The 21595-nt window shown below is 41.0% G+C and overlaps 1 protein-coding gene across 3 annotated transcripts in view; it reads left to right on the top strand.

The window, feature by feature from the left end:
- The window catches only part of arhgef3 (Rho guanine nucleotide exchange factor (GEF) 3), a 34361-nt gene extending 14102 nt beyond the window's left edge, over positions 1 to 20259 (top strand). For 2 of the 3 annotated variants that reach the window (XM_061041305.1, XM_061041308.1), the window contains 10 exons: positions 2310 to 2372; positions 13015 to 13122; positions 13295 to 13549; positions 14355 to 14417; positions 14515 to 14611; positions 15223 to 15299; positions 15747 to 16004; positions 16173 to 16343; positions 16651 to 16840; positions 17058 to 20259. In XM_061041305.1, coding sequence (XP_060897288.1) covers positions 2310 to 2372; positions 13015 to 13122; positions 13295 to 13549; positions 14355 to 14417; positions 14515 to 14611; positions 15223 to 15299; positions 15747 to 16004; positions 16173 to 16343; positions 16651 to 16840; positions 17058 to 17815 — 2040 coding nt within the window. In that variant the 3' untranslated portion in view covers positions 17816 to 20259. Of the gene's footprint in view, positions 1 to 2309; positions 2373 to 9226; positions 10126 to 13014; positions 13123 to 13294; positions 13550 to 14354; positions 14418 to 14514; positions 14612 to 15222; positions 15300 to 15746; positions 16005 to 16172; positions 16344 to 16650; positions 16841 to 17057 lie in introns of those variants that run through there. The other variant, XM_061041306.1, reaches the window with a different exon arrangement.
- Positions 20260 to 21595: the final 1336 nt, after the last annotated feature.

The following is a 21595-nucleotide window of genomic DNA, read 5'->3' as shown; positions in this document are numbered from 1 at the left end:
CTTTTTGATGAAAATTCTTCACATTTTAAGCAATTTAACGCCCTCTGTGCTCCAGTGATTTACTTAAGAGGAGGATATCGGTTTAAAATCAAAATATTAAGAAATAATGGTGTTGTGTTTAGATAACAGACCTTATATGGTCAAGAGAAGCAGACTCCACCTCCTCTGTCCTTTTTGTTGTTTCCATAGTGACAGTGAGTTAAAGGTAAAGTCTGCAGGTTATGTAACGTCCGGCCAACAACAAAGTCTCAACACAATACTGAACAAACAGCACACTTCCTGCTATTGTTACACGCTGCTACACTGCTCCCAACATCCTCCTCCTCCGCCCTCCTCTTTTTCCTCTCACTACTCCTCTCCCTCCTCATCCCCCCTCTTTTCCCGTCTCTCCCTCTCCCCCTCCTTCGCCTTGCTACTCCTCTCCTGCTCCCCTCTGTCTCTCCCTACTCCTCGTCCCTCCTCCTCCTCTCCTTCTCCTGCCTCTCATCCTCCTCCTCCTCCTGCTCCATGTATCCCGTCTCCTCGTCTCCTCTCCCCTCCTCCCTCAACTCCTTCCCATTCTCTTCTCCTCCTTCTCCCCCTCACCTCTGCAGCCTTATTCTCCCCTTCCTTCTCCCCCTTTCACCCTCTTTCTCTGGCTCCATGTCTCCCCCCTTCTCATCTCCTTTCCCCCCCCCCCATCCCTTTCCCTCTCCAACTTTCTTACTCCTTCCCTTCCTCTCCTTGTCCTGCTCCTCTCCCCTTTTCTTCCTCTTCCTCCTTATCCTCCTACTTCTTCTCCTTCTTCCTTGGTGTCTCCCCTCTCCTCCTGCTCCCCCAACCCTTTTTTCTACCCTTTTCTCCTCGTTCCCTTTTGCCTCTCCTCATTTCTTCTCCTCCCTCTTTTATATCCTTCCCTCCCCTCTGCTCTTTTCTTGACTCCTTGTCCTATCTCCTCCTTTCCTTCCTCTCCTGTTTTCTCTCTCTGTCTCGCTCCCTCCCGCCTCGACTCCCCTCCTTCTCTTCGTCTCCATCCTTTCCTCTCTCTTATCTCAACCCTCCTCCCCCTCCCCCCTCTTCCTTCTGATACAGCTGTTTGCCCTCATTGACCCGACTCATCAGGTGTGATTTCCATCTGTTTCTGTCGTCATGGCAGCGTACTGTTTGTTTCTTTATCACGTATATCTGCACCTGAACAACAATGCACGGCAGTTTTCTTTAGTTATAATGAGACACCATTGACAGGGACCTCCTCGTACACAGAACATGATTACAACGTTTAAAAGTTAATCAGAATAAACATTAAAATCCAATATCAGAAATTTGACTCTTTTAGTGACCCTGCAAAAAAAAATCCCACCCAAAATCTTAGACTGCAGCCAAAAATCATTGTGAGCTGCGGATCTATTGTCCTTACACGTGCCAGAGGTTATATTTAAAAATATTTTAGGTTTATTTTTGGGCTTTTCATGCCTTTATTTTTAGAGATAGGACAGTGCATAGAGTCAGAAATCAGGGAGAGACGATTGGGGTATGACATGCAGGAAAGGAGCCACAGGCCGGATTTCAACCTGGGCCGCCTGCTTGGAGGTCGAAAGCCTCAGTACATGGGGCGCGTGCACTCACCACTAAACTGAGTATTAGTATTTGGCAGGCCGCAGATTCCGCCTGCCAGCATGCAGGACAAAGAGACTGAGGAACTCATTTGTCCCAGCTGCCAACGCCTTTTTAAACAACTCATTTATTTGTTTAATCTGTTTTTATCTATTTATTGTCCATTAGACTTTGTGCTACTTAGTGTCCTTCTTATGTTGTGTGCTGGCTGTATGGATGTGTGTGAAGACTGAAAAACGAATGGCCCTCTCACAGGGATAATAAAGAAAACCTTGAACCTTAAAGTATAAATGTTGGCAGAATTATTTTGATGACAGCAACGTTTCTTTGTTCCTTAGTTCAATTACAAGTTAATTGTCTAATTACAAGTATCGAACACTTTGTAACAATTAGGACTGCTGATGGTGAGATTTAAATGAATGTGGCCTGCCTGGTTATCAAAGATGAAAATCAATACTTCATGTTACTAAATGAATGAGCTTTAAACCTGTTTGAACACAGAAGACATGAGCAGGAAGCTGCAGATTCTCTGTTGACTGTCACAGAGTTTATTAATAAAAAAAATAACTTTTGCATTCTATTTTAAGTCTTGTATTCGGTCTGGTATCAAACCATCATTTACAGTAATGGTGCAGTCATAGGCTGAAACTGGACCTGATGAATCACATTATGTGTTTTCTATCTTACATAATGTTCGCTGTGTTTGTGTGTTGCAGAAGAAGAGGAAGCAGGCCAGCAGAGACGCAGACTCCCTCAGCCTCTGCAGTCTGGACATCAATGTGAGTTCATCTCCTCCCATTGTTTCTTTCTTTTGTGTTCAATCTGAAAGTCGGTGGATTCTGTTCGACGTTCAATAAGTGGTGAAATGTGTCAGAGAAGCTCAACCTGAAGAGCTGTTGAGTTTGACATAAACCAGGCTGAACACTTCCTGTTTGTGTGATTCATTTCATGTGTACACTTTCACACTATGACCTAAAAAAATGAAAACATAATCATTTCTAAGCTGTAGATTTCGTTAAATTATTTCTCTCCTGTTGGATTAAGCGCTTCTGGTCAGGAAGTGATTCTGCTCTGTTGTGTTTTTAACCTGCTACCCGTCCATGTAGAAGTCTGCAGAGACATAATTTAACCCAGTAATAAGCCATTGACGGGTCCATGGGACCTAGATTCATGTTTTGGTCAATGCAACAAATAAAAGCCATATGCACCTTTTCCCTCTGGATACACTGATTAATTTGTTCATATTTTGTTATTAGAGGAATCCACTAATCTGATCAGAAGAAGATCCTTTGGATTGAAACGTTGCCCTTAATTAAATTGCTCATTGGGAGATGAACAGTGTGCGGACCTTCCCATTTTTCTCTGCAGTTTATAACTTTTTTGTCCTCTACCTGTATGCAATTTGCTTGGATGTGCGCACACTAGTCTTTATTCTCTCAGGACTCCAATACTCCACATAAACAAGAAACCATTTATCAATACAATGAAAAGCAACATGAAACAGATTCAAATTCTGCACGCTGGCTAACATGGTCAAAAGCTGTTAGGGTTCATTCACACACCTGGTTCCTACAGCTGTATGCACACCAAAGGTAAAGGCTCCACCTGGTGCCTAGTGTTGGTATTACAAGGTCTCATGCAGAGATGAAATATTTCATTCAGATAAACCAAGTTGGTAAGTGTTTAAAATGTTTGTTGCAGCAGTAAAACATTATTTGTGTTTGGTGTCTAGGGTCCGACCTCGTCACTCCCTGCAGATTTATTTTACATGCAGATATCTGAGGAAAAAATATATTTAACCCCGCAGTCGGAGCCAGCAGGTGGATGCTGGGCCTGAAAGTTTAAGCGCAGCAGGAGTATGAGACGGCAATGGTGATTACAGAGTAGACGGTGACACCGGAAAATGTTATTTAGGTTAAAACTTAAAGTTGCCTCATGGATCTATTTTGTAAACAAATATTATGTTCACATTACAAAACACAAGTCTCAGAGCTCCCCAAAACATGTGTGTGAAGTTTCTTGTTCTAAATCCACTCTGATCCTGTATTTGATCATGTCTATAAACCCCTCTATTTCAGACCTGCTCAGAACAGGCTGTTTCTGTGTCTGTACCTTTAAATATGTAAATGAGCTGTGTCTGACCATGTCCCCTCTCTGGAAGGGCTTGGGTGTCTCGGTCTTTCTCGCTCCATGTCCTATTGTTTAAGGTGAGAAGGCAGACTCAGAGGGCAGAACAAACACCTAGCTGTGGGAGTGTCACCCATCTGGGGGAGGGGCTACTGCCCTTTGTGATGTCATGAAGGGAAAATCTCCAAACAGCCTGTTTGAGCACACATTTTCTAAAAAGTGGAGCAGGCAAAAGTCGGAGAGGATGGACTTTTGTCATCATTGGAGATTTTGTAAACAGACTAGGGATGCATATTAGTGTCAGAGAAACATGGTGAAGTGTGTTTTGTATAATATGTGACCTTTAAATGTATCCTTGAAGTTTAACAAATGGATTGAATATATTTCTTTTCTCGTCAAACGTCTGCACAGTCAAGTTTTTTCTTTATACATTTTTAGCTTTTAAAATGACTAAATTACATACTAACATTGAACAAATTAAATAAACTTCAGAAAGTTCATATTTACATTTTCTGCATTAGAAGGGCAGACAGCTGACAGGCAGCGGGACAGTTACTGAGCTGTGTGCTTTGTTTCCTCCTGCATTCACTGAAGATCTGTTGTATATATTCTGACCCTTCGGGGGCCCTCAGACCTCGTGTTGGGCCACTCCTTGTGTACATTTGTGTATTTATAGCGTGCTGCCAGTGGCTCGCTCCTTCCCCGGGCGTTCCCCTCCCCGCTGGGTCTAACACAGGATGTCCACCCTGTTCGATACACCGGTGTGACAAATAAACCCAAACACGCCATCAATCTTATTCAGAGACTGGACCAAAACTGAACCTGGAATAAATTACACTCAATTGTTTCTGTGCTGTCACTCCTGAGTGACTCACACACACACACACACACACACACACACACACACACACACACACACAGGGTGGGGTTCGATTTAAGAGTCTGACTGAAAGGCTGAAAACAAAGTGTCATTTTATTTAATTTTATTACAAATGTAATTGTCTCTACTTGTTATGTCAGTGTTTTTTAATGTTGTTACTTGTTTGTTTATCCTGTAAATATTTAAGAAGAACAATCTGGCATAACTACCTAAACCCTGTGACCCTGTGACCCTGTGACCCTGTGATCAAAGCACTGTAGATTCAAACTTTATATTCATGATTGAAGAAGAAGAATTGAAAGTGAAATTGACCACAAAGTTGTTTTTATTGTGATTGTTGTAGTTGGTATTGTAGTCATTGTTGCTTTATCACTCTTGTTCTTTTATTGTTGTTGTCATGGTGATGTTGTAGTTGTCGTGGTGATGTTGATGTTGTAGTTGTGGTGGTGAGCGGTTTGTTCATGGCTGATTAATCAGATTCATATAACTATCGAACATGGGAAACACACACATCTACATATTTAATAGGCCTTTAAATCATTTGAGTAGTTTCTGATATCAGCAGTTTTTACTATTATTGTTATTGACATTGTTACTGTAACATAAGGGCGGCTGTGGCTCAGTTGGTAGAGTCGGTCGTCTCTCAACTGACAGGTCGAGGGTTCGATCCCCAGCTCCTGCAGCTACATGTCCAATGTGTCCTTCGGAAAGACACTTAACCCCAAGTTGCTCCCGCTGCTTCATCGGCGTGTATGATTGTGTATGAATCTTTTTGCACTTGAATTGCACTTTTGGACACCTCCACTTTGCACTTTAATAACTTGGTAGGAATTCCCATCTTGGTGTGAGCTCTTGACTGATTTTATTGCCGTGTTTTATTGGGTTTTATATTTTGTTGTGTTGTCTGACCAAAAAAAAGAGTGAGTGAATAAAACATTTCTTATTAAAGTTATCAGCTAATTAGAAGAGTTCAGTATCATTAAGATTCTACCATGTGAATAAAATAACACAAGTTCATTCTTCTAACAGATTTAAATTCAACAGTAGACAGAGACCGGCCGCCACTCAGAGCCACGCCTCTTTGATTGTGCTGTTTCTGCACTGAGTGGTTATAGACGTTTTCACTGGTTAATTAATTTGTGCTGAGCGCCGCAGGCTCACATGAACAGTTATTGATGTTGTTCTGTAAACCAGAGGCTAAAGGTTAGTAAACCGAGTGAGCATCAAAATGTGTTTCCTTCCCCTGGTGTCTATACGGCTGCACGACCTCCAGGATAGGACGGCTGCTTCAATATTCTCTGAGACGTTTAAAGTAACATCATATTTGGATTTTAATGATGCTCTTTATGAAGCACTTAAAAAAGAAAAGTAACACAAAATATTATTAATGCAGAAATCAAAAAGTCAAAATAATTGCAAACTGTCTCATAATTATAAAATATGCATAACTGTTGATGAGGCCAAAGGTCAGAGTCCAACCCTCGCTGCATTTCGAGTTCCTTTTTGTCCTCATTTCCCCAAACATCATCTCCTAATTTCAGTTTCTTTCTGAGCTTCTTTCCCTTCAAATGTCCAGAGTAAACCAGCAGACAGAAGGAAGTGAAGCAGCCGTTATGGAGAGTCATTGATATATACTAACAATACTATAGTCTGTTTCAAGTGTTGGCAGATTAAAGGTTCACATATTATTCAAAATCCACTTCACCATGTTTCTCTAACTCTAATATGTGTCTCTTCCGTCTACAAACCCCCCAATCATGAGAAAAGTCCATCCTCTCCGTCTTTTGCCTGCTCCACTTTTCAGAAAATGTGTGCTCAAACAGGCCGTTTGGAGATGTTCCCTTCATGACATCACAAAGGGCAGTAACCCCTCCCCCAGGTGGGTGACACTCCCACAGCTAGGTGTTTGTTCTGCCCTCTGAGTCTGCCTTCTCACCGTAAACAAGACACAGCTCATTTACATATTTAAAGGTACAGACACAGAAACAGCCTGTTCTGAGCAGGGCTGAAATAGAGGGGGTTTATAGGCATGATCAAATACAGGATCAGAGAACGAGAAACTTCACACATGTTTTTGGGAGCTCTGATTTTTATTTAAACTTTTAGAAAAGGAGGAGAATATGTGACCTGTAAGTTTCTTTCTAAGCTACTCAGCAGACAGAGGGCTTTTGATCGATGTTAGTTCACCTTTCAATGCAGAAAAAAAAGCAAAACTGAACTGACCTTTTTTTTTTTTTTTTTTTTTTTTGTTAATTCACAAAAAGCGAATGTATATTGATTGGCTTTTGCCACACAGCGTCCAGAGGATTTGTGGCTCAGGTTTGAACTGTAAAGCAAATAAATCTACCTCAACATGGGCTGGCATGTCATAAACACAGATAACGATCCACCTGTTTATTGTTGTCCACACAGACCTTTTATGCCTGCATACACAAAACCCTGTTACATACCATAACTAGATCAAAACTCCTCACAGGAGGTCAAATCACACAAATGTGGACGCCCTGTGCACAGCACTGTCAGTTTTTTATATCATGGTGCAGGTGATGGCAGGAAACATCATCTTGACATCAAATGTGAAGATTCACGGCAAACAGGAAGGCTGAATTACTTCTTCTTTTTATTTAATTTCAAACTCAAACCAACTACGAGTTTTGCCCTGATGGCTTCACAGGAGCTTTAACTCATACTTGGGCACACACCCACAGCATGTGTAGTTCATACACAGAGAAAAACAAACCTCGGAAAAGTGACACATTATATATTTCATTATGTACCTCATTGTTTGCTTAAATATTTATCTTAGGAAAAGGGCAAAGAAAAAAGTGGCTTACGGCCCATGAGGGGATAATAAAGAAGGAAACCCCACATACTTTTCACAGGCCTCCATATGTTACCTCACCTCGTTTTAAATTCAGAGATTTTTCTCTTTATTGTACGCTGATGTGTCACAGTTCAGATGAAGTGAGGCGGGTCTTTTAAATAAACCTGAATGTGTATCAGTCGGAGAGACTGTGGGCGTCCACGACCCAAGCCTCCCATTAAGACACAATGGAGGCGAGTCCGAAGGGGCAGCTTCTGTAAGGCGTGTTTCAGGTCAGCAGTGATACTGATATCAGTCACAGCTTTTTCGAGTGAAACCTAAAAATGACACAATCTCGACTCTGTTCTGAGTTTTCTTCATTTGCTTTAACTCACAGAGAGTTCATGTGGTAACATCAGATTCTGTCTTTGATTTAAACATGACGGCTGCTTATCTTGTTTTATCACATAAGACGAGGCGTTACATTGATTTATATTTATTCACTGTTCCGACCTTATCCTTAAGCATGCGACTAATTATCGTCTTCTATTTTTATTTAACTGCTGATACTTCTCTTTATTAAGAAAAGTAAGAGGACAGTATTAAAACCCGGCTCTTAGGCTGCAACAAAAACAGGAGTCGAAGACGAGGTATACCAAAATAACACAACATTTATTTACAATAAAATTAAATAAATTGTGAAACAAAATCAGACAGCCAGGCTGCGATGTTCTCACGGGGTGTGAGAACAAGATGAGAGCAAACGTCTGTCCTGAGAAGAGGATTATATGGATGGGGACAACACCGGGCCAAGGTGTAGCTCAGCCCCTGATTACGACCCCGCCTTGACCAGAACCTGCAACATAAAAACAAACAAGCAGCAAGGGAACACCAATAGATGTGGGGGGGTCATCACAACAACTAAATCAAAAGCAAAACACATTTTCTTTTGTTGCTTTTGGAATTTTGCTAAAAAAAAAAAAACCCAAAAAAAACTCCAGGCCCATGCAGACAGGATCTGCAGAGTCCCTTTGCACCTTTAAGAAAAAGCTAAAGACCCAACTTTTTCATGAACACCTACAACCTTAATGATATTATTGATGAGGATAGTGATGATGATGGTTTTATTTGATGATGACGATGATGATTGGGTATTGTTTTTGGGCGCACATGGGACACACACACACACACACACAATCATTGATTGAAACTGTACTGTAGAAATAGGGCAGATCTGTCGCTGCCTGCAGGCTTTTTTCTCTCTGTAGTAATTACAGTTCAGATTAACTTCGACCAGCATTGGTCTTATTGCATCATGACCGTGTGTTTGTACGTAGGTGGTTATTTAAAACTTACAGTACATTCTGTCATACTTGTACTTTAAGGTAATCTGATCCTGCCTTTCACATTTCATCAAATGGATGAAAAACAATAATTGTGATTCTTCAGTCAATATTTGATTTCCCGCTTCTATCTGGGACTCTGTGCGCTGAACCTATAAAACCTTTAAAAAAGACTCACAAGTATAACATTTTATTTCCAAAAAAGACTTGGGGGAAAAAAAGATGGTTATTGTAGTTTTTAACAAACATAACAGCCAGTGGAAAATGTTTGTTTTTGGGACTATTTTCAGAGGTGGATCAATACACATTTTGTGCTGTAGTGCCAGCAGTCGGGCATTATATGTGTGAATGAGTCTAAATAAACAACAGTGATTCATTATTGAATAGTTTTCAAACAATAATATCTCTGAGGATTAAATTTGTCAAGCTGTGGAGAGAGAGGTAATACTTGATAATAGGTGGACTTGTTGTAAATGTTAACAATAGAAAATGTTCAATGTCCTAGTCTTTAAATAGAGACTCAGAAAACCTTTTTTTTGACTCATTAGGCAAAAGAGGCGGACAAAATTGAAAACAGAAAATGGTACAGAAGAGAGGAAAGGAAGGAAGGAAGGAAGGAAGGAACGTGAGTGAGTGAGTCAGAGAGAGAGAGAGAGGGAGTGCATTAGCAAGCTGTGTGTTTTCAGACAAGTCCAAACGAGGGCAAGCGAACAATCATCACTGAGAACGAGGGACATTTAAAAGCTATTTAAAGAAGAATCCTGGAATAAAAGCTTCAGAAATACAGATTTTGATTAAAGCTTTGACCAGTCTGAACGCACGTGGGGTCTAACGTTTCCATGGACTCTTTCATTTGGACTTTGAAAGCGACCTGAAGATCAAGCTGAATTGTGTTTTGTCTGAAAGCTCAGCACACGTCTTTCTGGATCCAACCTAATCCGTTTTTTTTAGAAGAACAGAACAAGACATTTGTAAAGGGACATTTCTGGTACCAAACATTTGCTGGTCACCCTTCAAGAACTAGACGGGACACTTTTTTGGCACCAGTTCTCATTGTGCTCTTAACCAGTACCGGACACTTTTTGATACTTAAAGCTTGTTTTCTGAAGCTGCTTTGGAAAGTCTAGAAGCTCTACTGTGCCCAGACTTTTTATCAGCATCAAATCTCTTTAAAACATTCATACCTGGATACTCTCTCTGCATAAAACTCCATCTCTGGGCGCTCTCTTGGTGCTAGAGGTAAAGATCCTGTTCGGGGGTTTCTGTCGAGCAGCATGGTGGTAGGGAAGAGCCCATACTGCATCATGGTTCACAAGTTTAAGTCTGGATGCTCTTTGGAGTCGGTCAAGAATAACAACACTATGGGGAAACAGGTGGAGGTAAGATGGACGACATATCCTATGGACCAAGAAGTGTATAGTGCTCTAGGTTTCAAGATTTGATTTTGTGTTATGTTCATTGACAGTTATTTCTCAGGATGGAAAAACAACCCAGCCAATTTAATCTGTATTGGTTAGGGAAAGGTGTAACATCAGACTTTGCCAAAGTTGGAAAAAGTACAAGATGACAGGAAGCATTGATCAGAAATCTTTGGTGCATTACAGGTTATTGTGACATATATTGACAGATTTCCTCCATCAACTTGTCAAATGTTTAGTTCTACTGACACCACTTGGCACAGTTTCTAGGAACACTGAAAATAGTGTTGAAGGGACAGATCAGGTTTAGGGGTTGGAATGAATTGATTTGCCCTCAATAACCCTTTTCACGAACCACCAACATGAACACAAAGTCAGGACACATAGTGACAGAAATGAAATAGTAACTTTCTAGTCAGGTTTCCTTCTGTTCTACCCTAAAATTGAAAACCTCGTCTGACACTTTTAGGTTCAGCTTTGACTTGTAGTTCATCACCAGGGGAATAAAAAGTTGGAGTACAGCTGCTGCTCCCTTCCATCAAAGGAGCCCACTGAGATGGTTGGCCATTTTATCAAGAAACTCTTGAGGGCTTTCCTTTTGAGATTCTCTTGGCGCTCCTAACTGGAATAGGGGACCCAGATTTTTCCCCAGAACACGCTGAATTCCATACTTTTCTGGATGTTGGAATCCTTTGAGAACTAGAAAACCTTTCTCAGGAAAGATAGACTAACATCTGTCCCAGTTATCTCAACTAGTTATATCTTCTGCTTAGAGTCAATCAAAGTTGAAGGTACTGCATTCAGCTCTAAAGTGAAAAGCATTAATGCAATGAACATTGTGTCACTTCCCATTTGTTTACCCCTTTCTATTTCCACCACAGTTATTTTGTAGGACGGTCTTTTGGAGAGGATGTGAAATTACAGCTTGCCTGGCTATCATTGGATTATAAAAGTTTCTTTATCTCCAGTGAGGAAACTTTATCTTGGACTACTTGGAAAAAAATCTGCAATGTCTTGACTGATTATTAGCTCCACCAGAGCGCGGTGTCAAAGCGCTTTGAAGACTAGAAAAGAACTATACAAGCTCAAGTCCACTTACCATTTACCCAGTCCTAGTTTTTTCACATTTATTTTTTTATTTAAACTCTTGCCAAGCGAGTTTGTCAGTCAGTAAACCTGCTCTACTTAGATGAACCAGTCTACTGTTGGCAAACTGCACTGAATTGATCTCTGCCAGATTCAATCAAATCAAGTGCCATCAAACACAGAAACCCATTAACCCATGTCCAATGGAAACATATACTATTTTAAGAAAATACATCGACTATTTATCATCTCCATTGAGCCAAAAATATTCTGAAACAACCGATATAGATCTTTGATGAATAGAACTGTATCATCTGCGTAACAAGAGGTAAGAGTGTCTTTAGTAATTAGGATGAATCTGTGTTTACATTTTAAGTAGTTAAAATAATAATAATAATAATAAGGCCTCAACTGCATCTTCAGAGGATTAAAAATCAGAATGTGTTGTCCAGTTTAGATGTGAACTTGAAGCTCTAATGGAACATTTTCTGTGATTCTTGAGTGATCAAGGAGTGAAAAACAATAACCGTCTGCTGAAGGCCAATTTATTTGTGGTCGACTGGTTCCCGACTGTGAGCACTGATGGTTCCTGTGTTCTAGTAGGCCAGCTTAGTCTGGGACTGTCACACACACACACAGACACACACACACACACACGGATTGATTTACTGAAAGTCTGTATCCAGGACAAACAGCCTGGTGGCATATTACAACACAGAAACAGACCCTAATAGTTTGGAGGCCTGATATGTGTATTTAAGTGTTTGTGTTTAACTTTTGTGTGTGTGTGTGTGTGTGTGTGTGTGTGTGTGTGTGTGTGTGTGTGTGTGTGTGTGTGTGTGTGTGTGTGTGTGTGTGTGTGTGTGTGTGTGTGTGTGTGTGTGTGTGTGTGTGTGTGTGTGTGTGTGTGTGTGTGTGTGTGTGTGTGTGTGTGTGTGTGTGTGTGTGTGTGTGTGTGTGTGTGTGTGTGTGTGTGTGTGTGTGTGTGTGTGTGTGTGTGTGTGTGTGTGTGTGTGTGTGTGTCTGTGTGTGTGTGTGTGTGTAGACAGTCTGGCAGAGAGTGAAAGACTTTGAGTCACACTATTGTTTTACTTACCAACACAATGTCAGCTTTCCCGCAAACTGCTACATATACAATCTCTTATCTTGATTTGTCTTTCTTAAGACCGGTGTCTTTGAAGCTCACGTTGTTCTTTATAAGCTTTTGTTTACAACAACATCGATTAATTTTATTGTGATGTTTTTTAATGCACTAGAGTAAAACTAAAGACATTACACAAATGGTGTTGAGTAGTTTTAAGATATCCCGATGTGAATTATTGTCGCTTTTTTTGCAATTGATCTTCGCAGACCTTTATTAGATCCACCTGCAGACTGAAGAGGTTTTTGTTTATAAAGGTGACGATAAAGTAAATCCTGTTTTTGCAGATAATTTGGACTAACACAACATTGCATCGTTAGCACTGTGGCCTAAGGTTGTGGAGAGGATACGATACTATAGGATGTGATGTGATACAATTTATTCTGTTCTTGGGGTGATTTGTCTCACACATTTAGCTAACTTCTAAAGAGCATAATGCAATGTAATAAAACAACAATCCACATGGAAACAGAGAAGCACACACCACAGATAACCCCAATCAGTAAAAAATAAATGTGTTAAATATTGCCTGGACATCATGTACTGTGTTAACTGAAGCCACTTTTGGACCCTTTATAGTGGTCTGTGATAATCTGAACCCATTTTGACTCTTTTCTCCTCAGGAGCCGAGCACAAAGCGCAGTAAACTTGTATCCAGGGTGACGTCTCTCGCCAACCTGCTGCCGCCGGTCAAGACAGTACCACTGAAGAGGATTGGTCAGACGCTACAGGTGAACCACCGCTCAGATGTCTCTAGCAGTGTTTGTCTATTCGGTTGAATTTTGGTGATTTTGGTGGTACTCATAATCGGACATAAAAAAAACAAGTCAAATATCTGACATAAATATTGATATTCTTCTACAGACAGTTCTATATTTGAAACTTGTTCCATCATCTCTGCAGCGCTCCATCAGCTTTCGTAATGAAACTCAAACGGAGAGAACCGCCGCTCATCCTCCCCCCTCATCGTCGACACTAAAGTCGCGCACTGTCCCAGCGACGGTCTCCAACTCGTGCTCTTCCATGACTCAGACACGGGTATCATCAGCATCAGCTCAAACCTCAAAGCGCCGGGACAGCAAACTCTGGAGTGAGACGTTCGACGTCCGCCTTGGAGCGACACAACCTTTGAGCCCGAAGGAGATTAAACGACAAGAGGTGAGACGCTGACGCTGCTGGAGTGGAGGGATTTTCTTCTTAATTTAAGATCTCTTGACTTATTTTTAATTAATTAATTAATAGAGGTATTCAAGATTGTTTCTGGTTGCTTTGAAGAGCAGTAGATTTATATATGTATGTATTAGATTGGATGGACTTGATTGTCGCCCAGGGACTAATTTATCTTGGACAGTAGTGCAAAAGAATCTTTCAACTCAATGCAACATAAAAACACAACACACAAAGAAATGTGGACAACAGGAACGTGAGGAATACAAAGGAGAACTCTTTCCTGCATCTTACTCCATTTTGTAAAGTGTCTCAAGATAACACTTGCCAGCAGTATACAGTCCATTATTCATCTTTGTACAAAACAACTTTTCCATCTTCCCTTAAGAACATTTTTCACAGACTTTGATATTTATTTTTAAACGATAAAGAAATATTTATGACAAACATTGATTTGATTCTTGTACAAACCAAACAATATAAATACCATGGCAACAAAAATCTAAATGTCCAAGACATCCAATGTTTGGTGATTTCTTGTTTCAATTACCAATTAAATGCATGCAAAGTCCTGCACACTGTAGTGATTGTACTTAAACAATTATAACAAGTTTCGGTATTGAGATTATCTTTTTGCAATTTAGACAATTTGTGATGGACTCATTCCTCTCCTCCCAATGCTGACCTATGAAAAAGATGTAGTTCTGAAACGTTTTTGTACTTTTAGTTGAAATGATCTAAAGTTGTGTCTTTTTAAAAACTTTCTCTCTCTCTCTCTCTCTCTATCTCTCTGCAGGCTATATTTGAGCTGGCTCAGGGCGAACAAGACTTAGTTGAGGATCTCAAGTTGGCAAAGAAGGTAATCTAAAAACCTTTATCCGCCTGATTTTCCTCTTACTGGTTGCTTTTGCTCATGTGTTTATGTTTGTGTTTGTGTGTGTGTTTGTGTACCTCAGGCCTACCATGACCCGATGCTGAAGCTGTCAATCATGACCGAGCAGGAACTGAACCAGATCTTTGGCACTCTGGACTCTCTGATACCTCTGCATGAAGGTAGGATCAGCCTCAGACAGAAATGCACTCCTCACATGAATCTGATGGTACACACCTGTATAACACAGGACCCTGTAGGTGATTTTGTCACAGGCTTGTTGCAGCATTTTGGACCACATGTAGGCAATTCAAGTATGTGCTGCTAAGATATTTAAAAAGAGAATTACAGTAATCTAGCCTTGATGAAACAAAAGCTGGAGTCATCTATAGCTCAGCTCTGGACTCAACAGGACTGAGTTTGGATATTTTCCTTAGAAGACCACCTTGTGGAGCTTTGTGGTACTACAACAGCATTCTGACCATACAGTGAATATTAGAGACTCCCAGAAATTAAATCATGAATCGTTTACATCCATGTGAATCAAAAGCTTTAATTTGGAAAACACATGTTTATGTTGGGCAACATGTTTATAGGAATATTTGAAACTCTTCAGCAAAACGAATACTCTTCATGGCATTGAGTTTAGACAATCACTTCATGCTCAATCAGCTGTTGTAGCTGTCTCAGTATCCCTATTTACTGTTTCTGTGGTGTCTTCTAAAGTGTTTGCTTTGGATCCAACAAACCTCTTTTAATGGTTTCATCATTTCGAACCCTTTCCCCTCCGCAGACCTGCTGAGTCGTCTCCAAGACGCAAGAAAAGCTGACGGCTCCACAGAACATGTGGGACACATTCTCACTGACTGGGTGAGTGCATATTATCATGGCTTACTGTAAAGCTCCTGTGAGCAACTTCAGGTGTGTGTAGATCTCTGCGACCCCTGTGGACAAAGTTGCACCTCTTAATTTCAATCCTGTCTCTTACACACTTAAACAGAGGTCAGTCATGTAAATAATTATCCTGCTGCGACAGTGAAATTAAATTAATCGGGGACGCCCGTAGCTTAGTGGTTGGTGCGGTCGGCCCAGGTTCGGGTCCGGCCTGTGGCTCCTTTCCTGCATGTCATTCTCACTCTCTCCCTCCCCGATTTCCACCTCTATCCACAATCCTATCTCTAAATAATAAAAGCATTAAAAGCCCCAAATTAAACCCTCAAAAAGCCTGACTGGTGAGATTTCTGAACAGTTGAATAAAGAATCTCCTCATCTGTTTCACTAAAAAGTAACCATGTGTGTGTTTGTATTTCCCTGCAGCTGCCCTGCCTCTCCTCCTACACTCCGTACTGCAGTAACCAGGTGAAGGCGAAGTCTTTGTTGGACCAGAAGAAGCAGGACCGGCGGGTGCAGGACTTCTTGCAGCGCTGTCTCCAGTCGCCCTTCAGCAGGAAGCTGGACCTGTGGAACTTCCTGGACATCCCCCGCAGTCGACTGGTGAAATACCCGCTGCTGCTCAGAGAGATCCTGAAACACACGCCCAACGATCACCCCGACCGACAGCACCTCGATGAGGCGGTGAGGAAACAAGTGTTAGGATACTTTACACCTTCATCCTACAGTTCTTCATCCGAATCTGACTGAAGTGTAGGAATGATCAGTGTTTGACTTATTAAAACCAGTCAGAAAGTATAAGCCATAAGATCTGTTTGGATGGGGTTTATATTTGGTCTGTTTTCTCTCCAGATGCTGATGGTTCAGAGCGTGGTGGCGGACATTAACAGCCGGACGGGAGAGTCGGAGTGTCAGTACTACAAGGACCGTCTGTTGTACTCAGAGTACACACACAGGGATGAACTCATCGGCCGGTCCAGGACGCTCAGTTGCCATGGAGAGCTGAAGAACAACAGAGGACTCGTTAGTACAGTTCTACTATTCCATACCTTCACCAACCCTCTGTACTTCCACCCTCTCTGATATACCTCATACAGACCATCTGCTTAGCTCATTTGATTTATGAGCACCTCAAAGTCAGGGTTAAAAAAAAAAGTTTTGGGATTTCTGGAAGCAACAGTTTGACCTCCAACAGTCAATGATTTCTGTAATTCATTTTGGCTGTTCTACTGATTTCTAGGCCAAAATTACTTCAAATCAAGGAATCACCATGTAGACAAAAATATAATTTCAGCGCTCTCTCTCTCTCTCTCTCTCTCTCTTCTTCCAGAAGCTTCATGTGTTTCTGTTCCAGGACGTCCTGGTGATCACCAGGTCTATCTCTCTAAACGACCATCCAGTCAGCTACCAGCTCTGCCGACAGCCAATCCCCATCCGGCAGCTGGACCTGGAGGACCTAACAGACGGAGAGATGAGAGTGGGAGGGTCCATCAGAGGAGCCTTCAGCAATAATGAGCGCAGTAAGTACATCTCACATACCACAGATACTCCAAACACATTTTTTTAAAACCAGCAGATTAGATATGTTCATTTGTGTTCTTGCGTTGGCCTCAAGTACAATACAGTAAAAAAAAAAACTGTCCTGCTGGGTGCCGACTAGGTTAAAAAGGACTTGCGCCATCTCTTCTGGCCCCATTAACCTCCCTCTGCTCCCTGTTGTCTCTCTCCTTCTCACAGCAAAGAACTTTTTCCGGGTATCGTTCCGCTCTGGAGGTCAGCTGCAGAGTCACTGCTTCCAGGCCAGCGACGCTTTCAACAAACAGCAATGGATCAACTGTATCAGACAAGCCAAAGAAGCTGCGGCACTGACTGGAGAGCAGCCGGCACAGACGGGACGGAGTCTGGAGACGGGGCTGGGTGGACACATAGGCCCGCTGGGGGAGACAGGTCTGAGATTGTGTGGAGAGTCAGAGCTTGAGGATGGAAAAGGAAACTGGGGTGAGATGGAGGCAGGGCTGGGTTTGGAAGGAGAGGAAGGTGTGAGTGGAGGGAAATTTCTGAGTTTGGGTGAAGAGGCAGGGGTGGGTTTAACTCCAGAGACAGAGGCCGGGAGGGGGATGGAGACCGTTTTGGGAGGGGATGGAGATTTGGAATTAGATGGAGAAATTGGGTTGGATGGTGAGACGAGTCTGAGGAGCAGTGAGACGGATGCAGGTGTGAAGATGGAGACAGGGCAGGGGGTCGGAGGTGAGATAGATGCAGAGCAAGAAGCCGATGTGAAGGTGGATGAAGGAGGCAGAGGAGAAAGAGGTGAGGTTCTAAGCGGTGGTGGTACTAATATATCCACCTCCATTTCCCCTCGTACTCCTCCTGGCCAAGAGGTGAAGGAGGTGATGGAGGAGGAGCACAATGACGCCGAGCAAGTGGAGGAGGTGGTGATGGAAACGGGCGAGGTAGCCTCCCTGCAGTGCGAGGAGCTGAGCTTTAGATGCTGATGTTTGGACCAATTTAAAAAAAAAAAAAAAAAGACAATAAAACACTGACGGTCTGCCGCTGCAGCCAATCAAATCAAAGACTTGATGATGATGCCAAAGGATTATCAACAATATGAAACTCAAACAACGGATAAGTTCCGGAACACTGTAACTGCTGTAACCATGGTAACCCTTTCATTCTAGAATGCTACAACATCAGTCAGTTTTGCGCCCAGTTACACTGGTCCTATGTAACTGTGCTGATTCCACTGATGTATTGATGCCATTTGCAAAGACGCTGCCATGATCTATGCATCGGTGAAAACCTCAGAGAGAGGTTATTGTGCTGTTCTACACGTCATACATACACATAGAATTACAATGTGGGATATTCATGCTTAAGATGGGTAAGATGTCTAACTAATAGGTAAATGATGTCAGAGTAATCCCTCAGTCTTCAGATGTCAGTCTGCAGGCTGCTCTAAACACCAGGTTTCAGAAAGTGTTTTCCTACAGCTCCAGAGAGCTGACCTATCAGAAGACAGTGGGCTTTTAACAACGGAGTATATATGACATGATGCAGCTCTGGAGAAAATTGAGAGACCACTCCAAAACTTTCCTTAAATCAGCATCTCTATGTGCTTGGAAGCTTTCCTATTCCAGCCTCTGTTGAAGTTTAATCCCTCATTCTACTTACTTAAAGGCTTACTATGTGACTTTCAGAGAAGATTTTCTAGCTAAAACAATTGGGATGACACTCCATCATTATGCCCCCTAACCAAATCAAAATTTACGACAAAAAGTATACAAAACAGAGACACAACGTCACCTAACAGCAACATGAAGACTGGTGGAAAGTGTGCCAAGATGCATGAAAGCCGTCATTAAAAATCTCAGTAATACCTCAGAACAGGTGGCCGAGTGGTTAGTTTTCGCGCCCCTTGTACGGAGGCTATAGTCCTCCAAAGTGTGCGGCCCGGGTTCAAATCACACCCATGGCTCCTTTCACACATGTCATCCCCCACTCTCTCTCCGTTTCCCCTTGATTTCCGACTCTATCCACTGTCCTGTCTCTCCAACAAAGGCACACAAAAAAAACCAGAGTAATTCGACCAAATACTGTTTTCTAAACTTTTTATGGTAGTATTCTGTTGAGTATGAACTTGTCAGCATTATTCAAGGCCCTGAAACCCTGTTATTTTATATTCAGTTTAGAATGAAGAAAAAAGACTTAAATGAGAATATTTCATTTGAAAATTTGGAGAAATGTTGTATACATTAAAACCAAAAAGTTCATGTACTCAAATACAAACCTATTTACAGTAATGGTTGAAAAAAAACATGTATGTTTGCAGTGGTCTCTTCATGTTTTTTTCAGAGCTGTTGCACCACTGTTCCTCTTATGCAATTCATGGTCTCACCACCAAATACTCCTCCCAGGGTTAGACCAGAGACTATTTATACAGTAGGCCTATGTGAAAATGGACTTAGGCCCTCAATGGGTACAAAAATCTAAGCCAGACTTTAAGTGCCTTAAATCTTTCTAATGGCCAGCGGGGGGCGACTCAACAAGTCCAAATCTCACTTCTCCCTTGATTTATTACCTCACTAAGCATTTTCTTAATGAGTGAATAATCATTTTGGTAAATTAATTGTTTCATGTTTGGATTTAGGAAGCTGAGTAATCTTAAGCTTTTTAAAAAGTTTCTCTGAATTGTTGCCAAAGCATAATGTATGCATTCATTACTGTTGTTGGTAATTAAAGAGGATTATGTCCTGAAATAAACAACTGGTTTGCTGCCAGTGAACAGACATTACAGATATGAAGAAAATTCAAGCTATCCTTGTAACATGACCTTTCCCTCACTACATACTCCGCTTATCCCAAATAGTTGTGCAATAATGCAATTCATGAGAGACAAGGTTACCAACGCAGTATTGTATTTGAGCAATGAATCTACTGGAAGCATTCACAAGACAATCAGTTTGTCTTGTGTAGTTTGCCACGTTATCCTTGAAAAAGAATAGACGTTAACGAAGCTGCAGTAAATTTAAATGTTGAGTGTTTTTCATGGCAGTCAGAACAATCATGAAGGAGGAGCCTGTGTGTATGTACTGTATGTATGTAAAGAATGTATATTAAGCCTATCTGTATATGAATGTAGGAAAAAAGCCAAACATGTCTTAGACATGAAAACATGCAACAACGTCAAGACAATCTGTTTGACATTTCACATTACTTTTGTCAACTGTTGTGACCGTGTTGTTCCTTATGAAGACTATGATGACACAATGGATAACAAGGTGTGATGAAACCTGTTTCATCACAAAGTTTTCAAGAGTGGTTATTTGCACATACCAAATACTAAGAGAACATGTCTCAGACAATACTTGTACATACCATCAGTCATCTAATGTGTGGGTGGTCATTAGACCAAAACATAAATAAACTGTTTAAAAAAAAAGCATTTTACTGAATGGGTTGTTATTTGATGAAGACCAATTGAAACACTTAAATGTTATTGCAGATAAAACAAGCACACAAAAGTTCAATTAAGATGTATAAACATACAGTCGAAGTACAAAAAAGTAGTGTTGGGCAGGGGTTGTTGCTGCTGTATCCAATGATAAAATCGCGAAAACAGACTGTGGATTATTCTATGGTTTAATCGGCCGAGGTCAGACAGTTACAACAGAACACAAATTGTTAACAATCGCGAACTGACAAAGTTTCTATGTTAACAGACTTGCTTATATTCTGCTAGAAGGTACATCCTACAAATTCTTGGCTACTTTGGTACATCTCTATAAGGCAAGAAAGAAGACATCAGCTTGACTCGTAAATGTCAGACATACATTTCATTTTTAGCAAACCTTTGCTTACAACAGACAGTTGGCTCCAAACCAAATATAACTCTGCTGCTATGAAATGTTTTACATAGATATGGTTACAGCTTCAGCCTAAGAGAAGAGTTACTCTTAGATGGTAGACAGATTTAAATGGTTAATTCACAAAGTTACCAAAATGTATGAATTCATGGAAATTCGTACTAACAAGTAGATAATAAAAAAGAAGAGGACCTAATATTGAACCCTGAGGAACCAGGGGCGATCTCCTTGTGACATAATTTGAAACAGAGCATGTTTCTCTGTGTTTTAAGACTTATGCAGACCAGACAAAGGGCTGGATGGGTTTATTTCACATTTTGTGGGTCGGGGGACACTCAGGTTACTCAAATATATGTTCAAAAACACTGTAAATTAGATTTTTCACAAGATGTCCCCTTCAGTAAAAGCCCCTAAACTGTGGAACAGCCTCCCTCATTCGATCAGGTCTGCACCCTCTGTTGACTCTTTTATGTCCCGTCTCAAGACATACTTTTATATTTTAGCATTTGAGTCCTCTGGTCCTGAATAGACCATTTCGTTCAGGTTCCTTTGTTGCTTTCTTTATTTTTGTTGCTTTCTTTATATATTCTTTCTTTTTATTTGTATATATATATATATATATATATATATATATATGGACGTTGTGATCTGAAGTTGTTTTTTCTTTTTTAATGTATTGTACAGCACTTTGGTCAGCTGTAGCTGTTTTTAAATGTGCTTTATAAATAAATTTGACTTGACTTGACTTAAGATAATAAAGAGCAAACAATTTATATTAATGTCAGTCTGTTTCATAACCGGTTTAAAGCTCATCATAAGAGCATTAAGCCGTCATAGATATCAGGATATTGACACTGCAATAGCTCACTATTGCCAGAAGATGGAACCAAAGCTATTATTTAGTAAAGCAGA

Source organism: Labrus mixtus, chromosome 7 (assembly GCF_963584025.1).
Source record: "Labrus mixtus chromosome 7, fLabMix1.1, whole genome shotgun sequence".
NCBI lineage: Eukaryota > Metazoa > Chordata > Actinopteri > Labriformes > Labridae > Labrus > Labrus mixtus.
The sequence above is the reverse complement of the archived record's forward strand: the minus strand, read 5'-3'. Positions and strand labels throughout refer to the sequence as shown.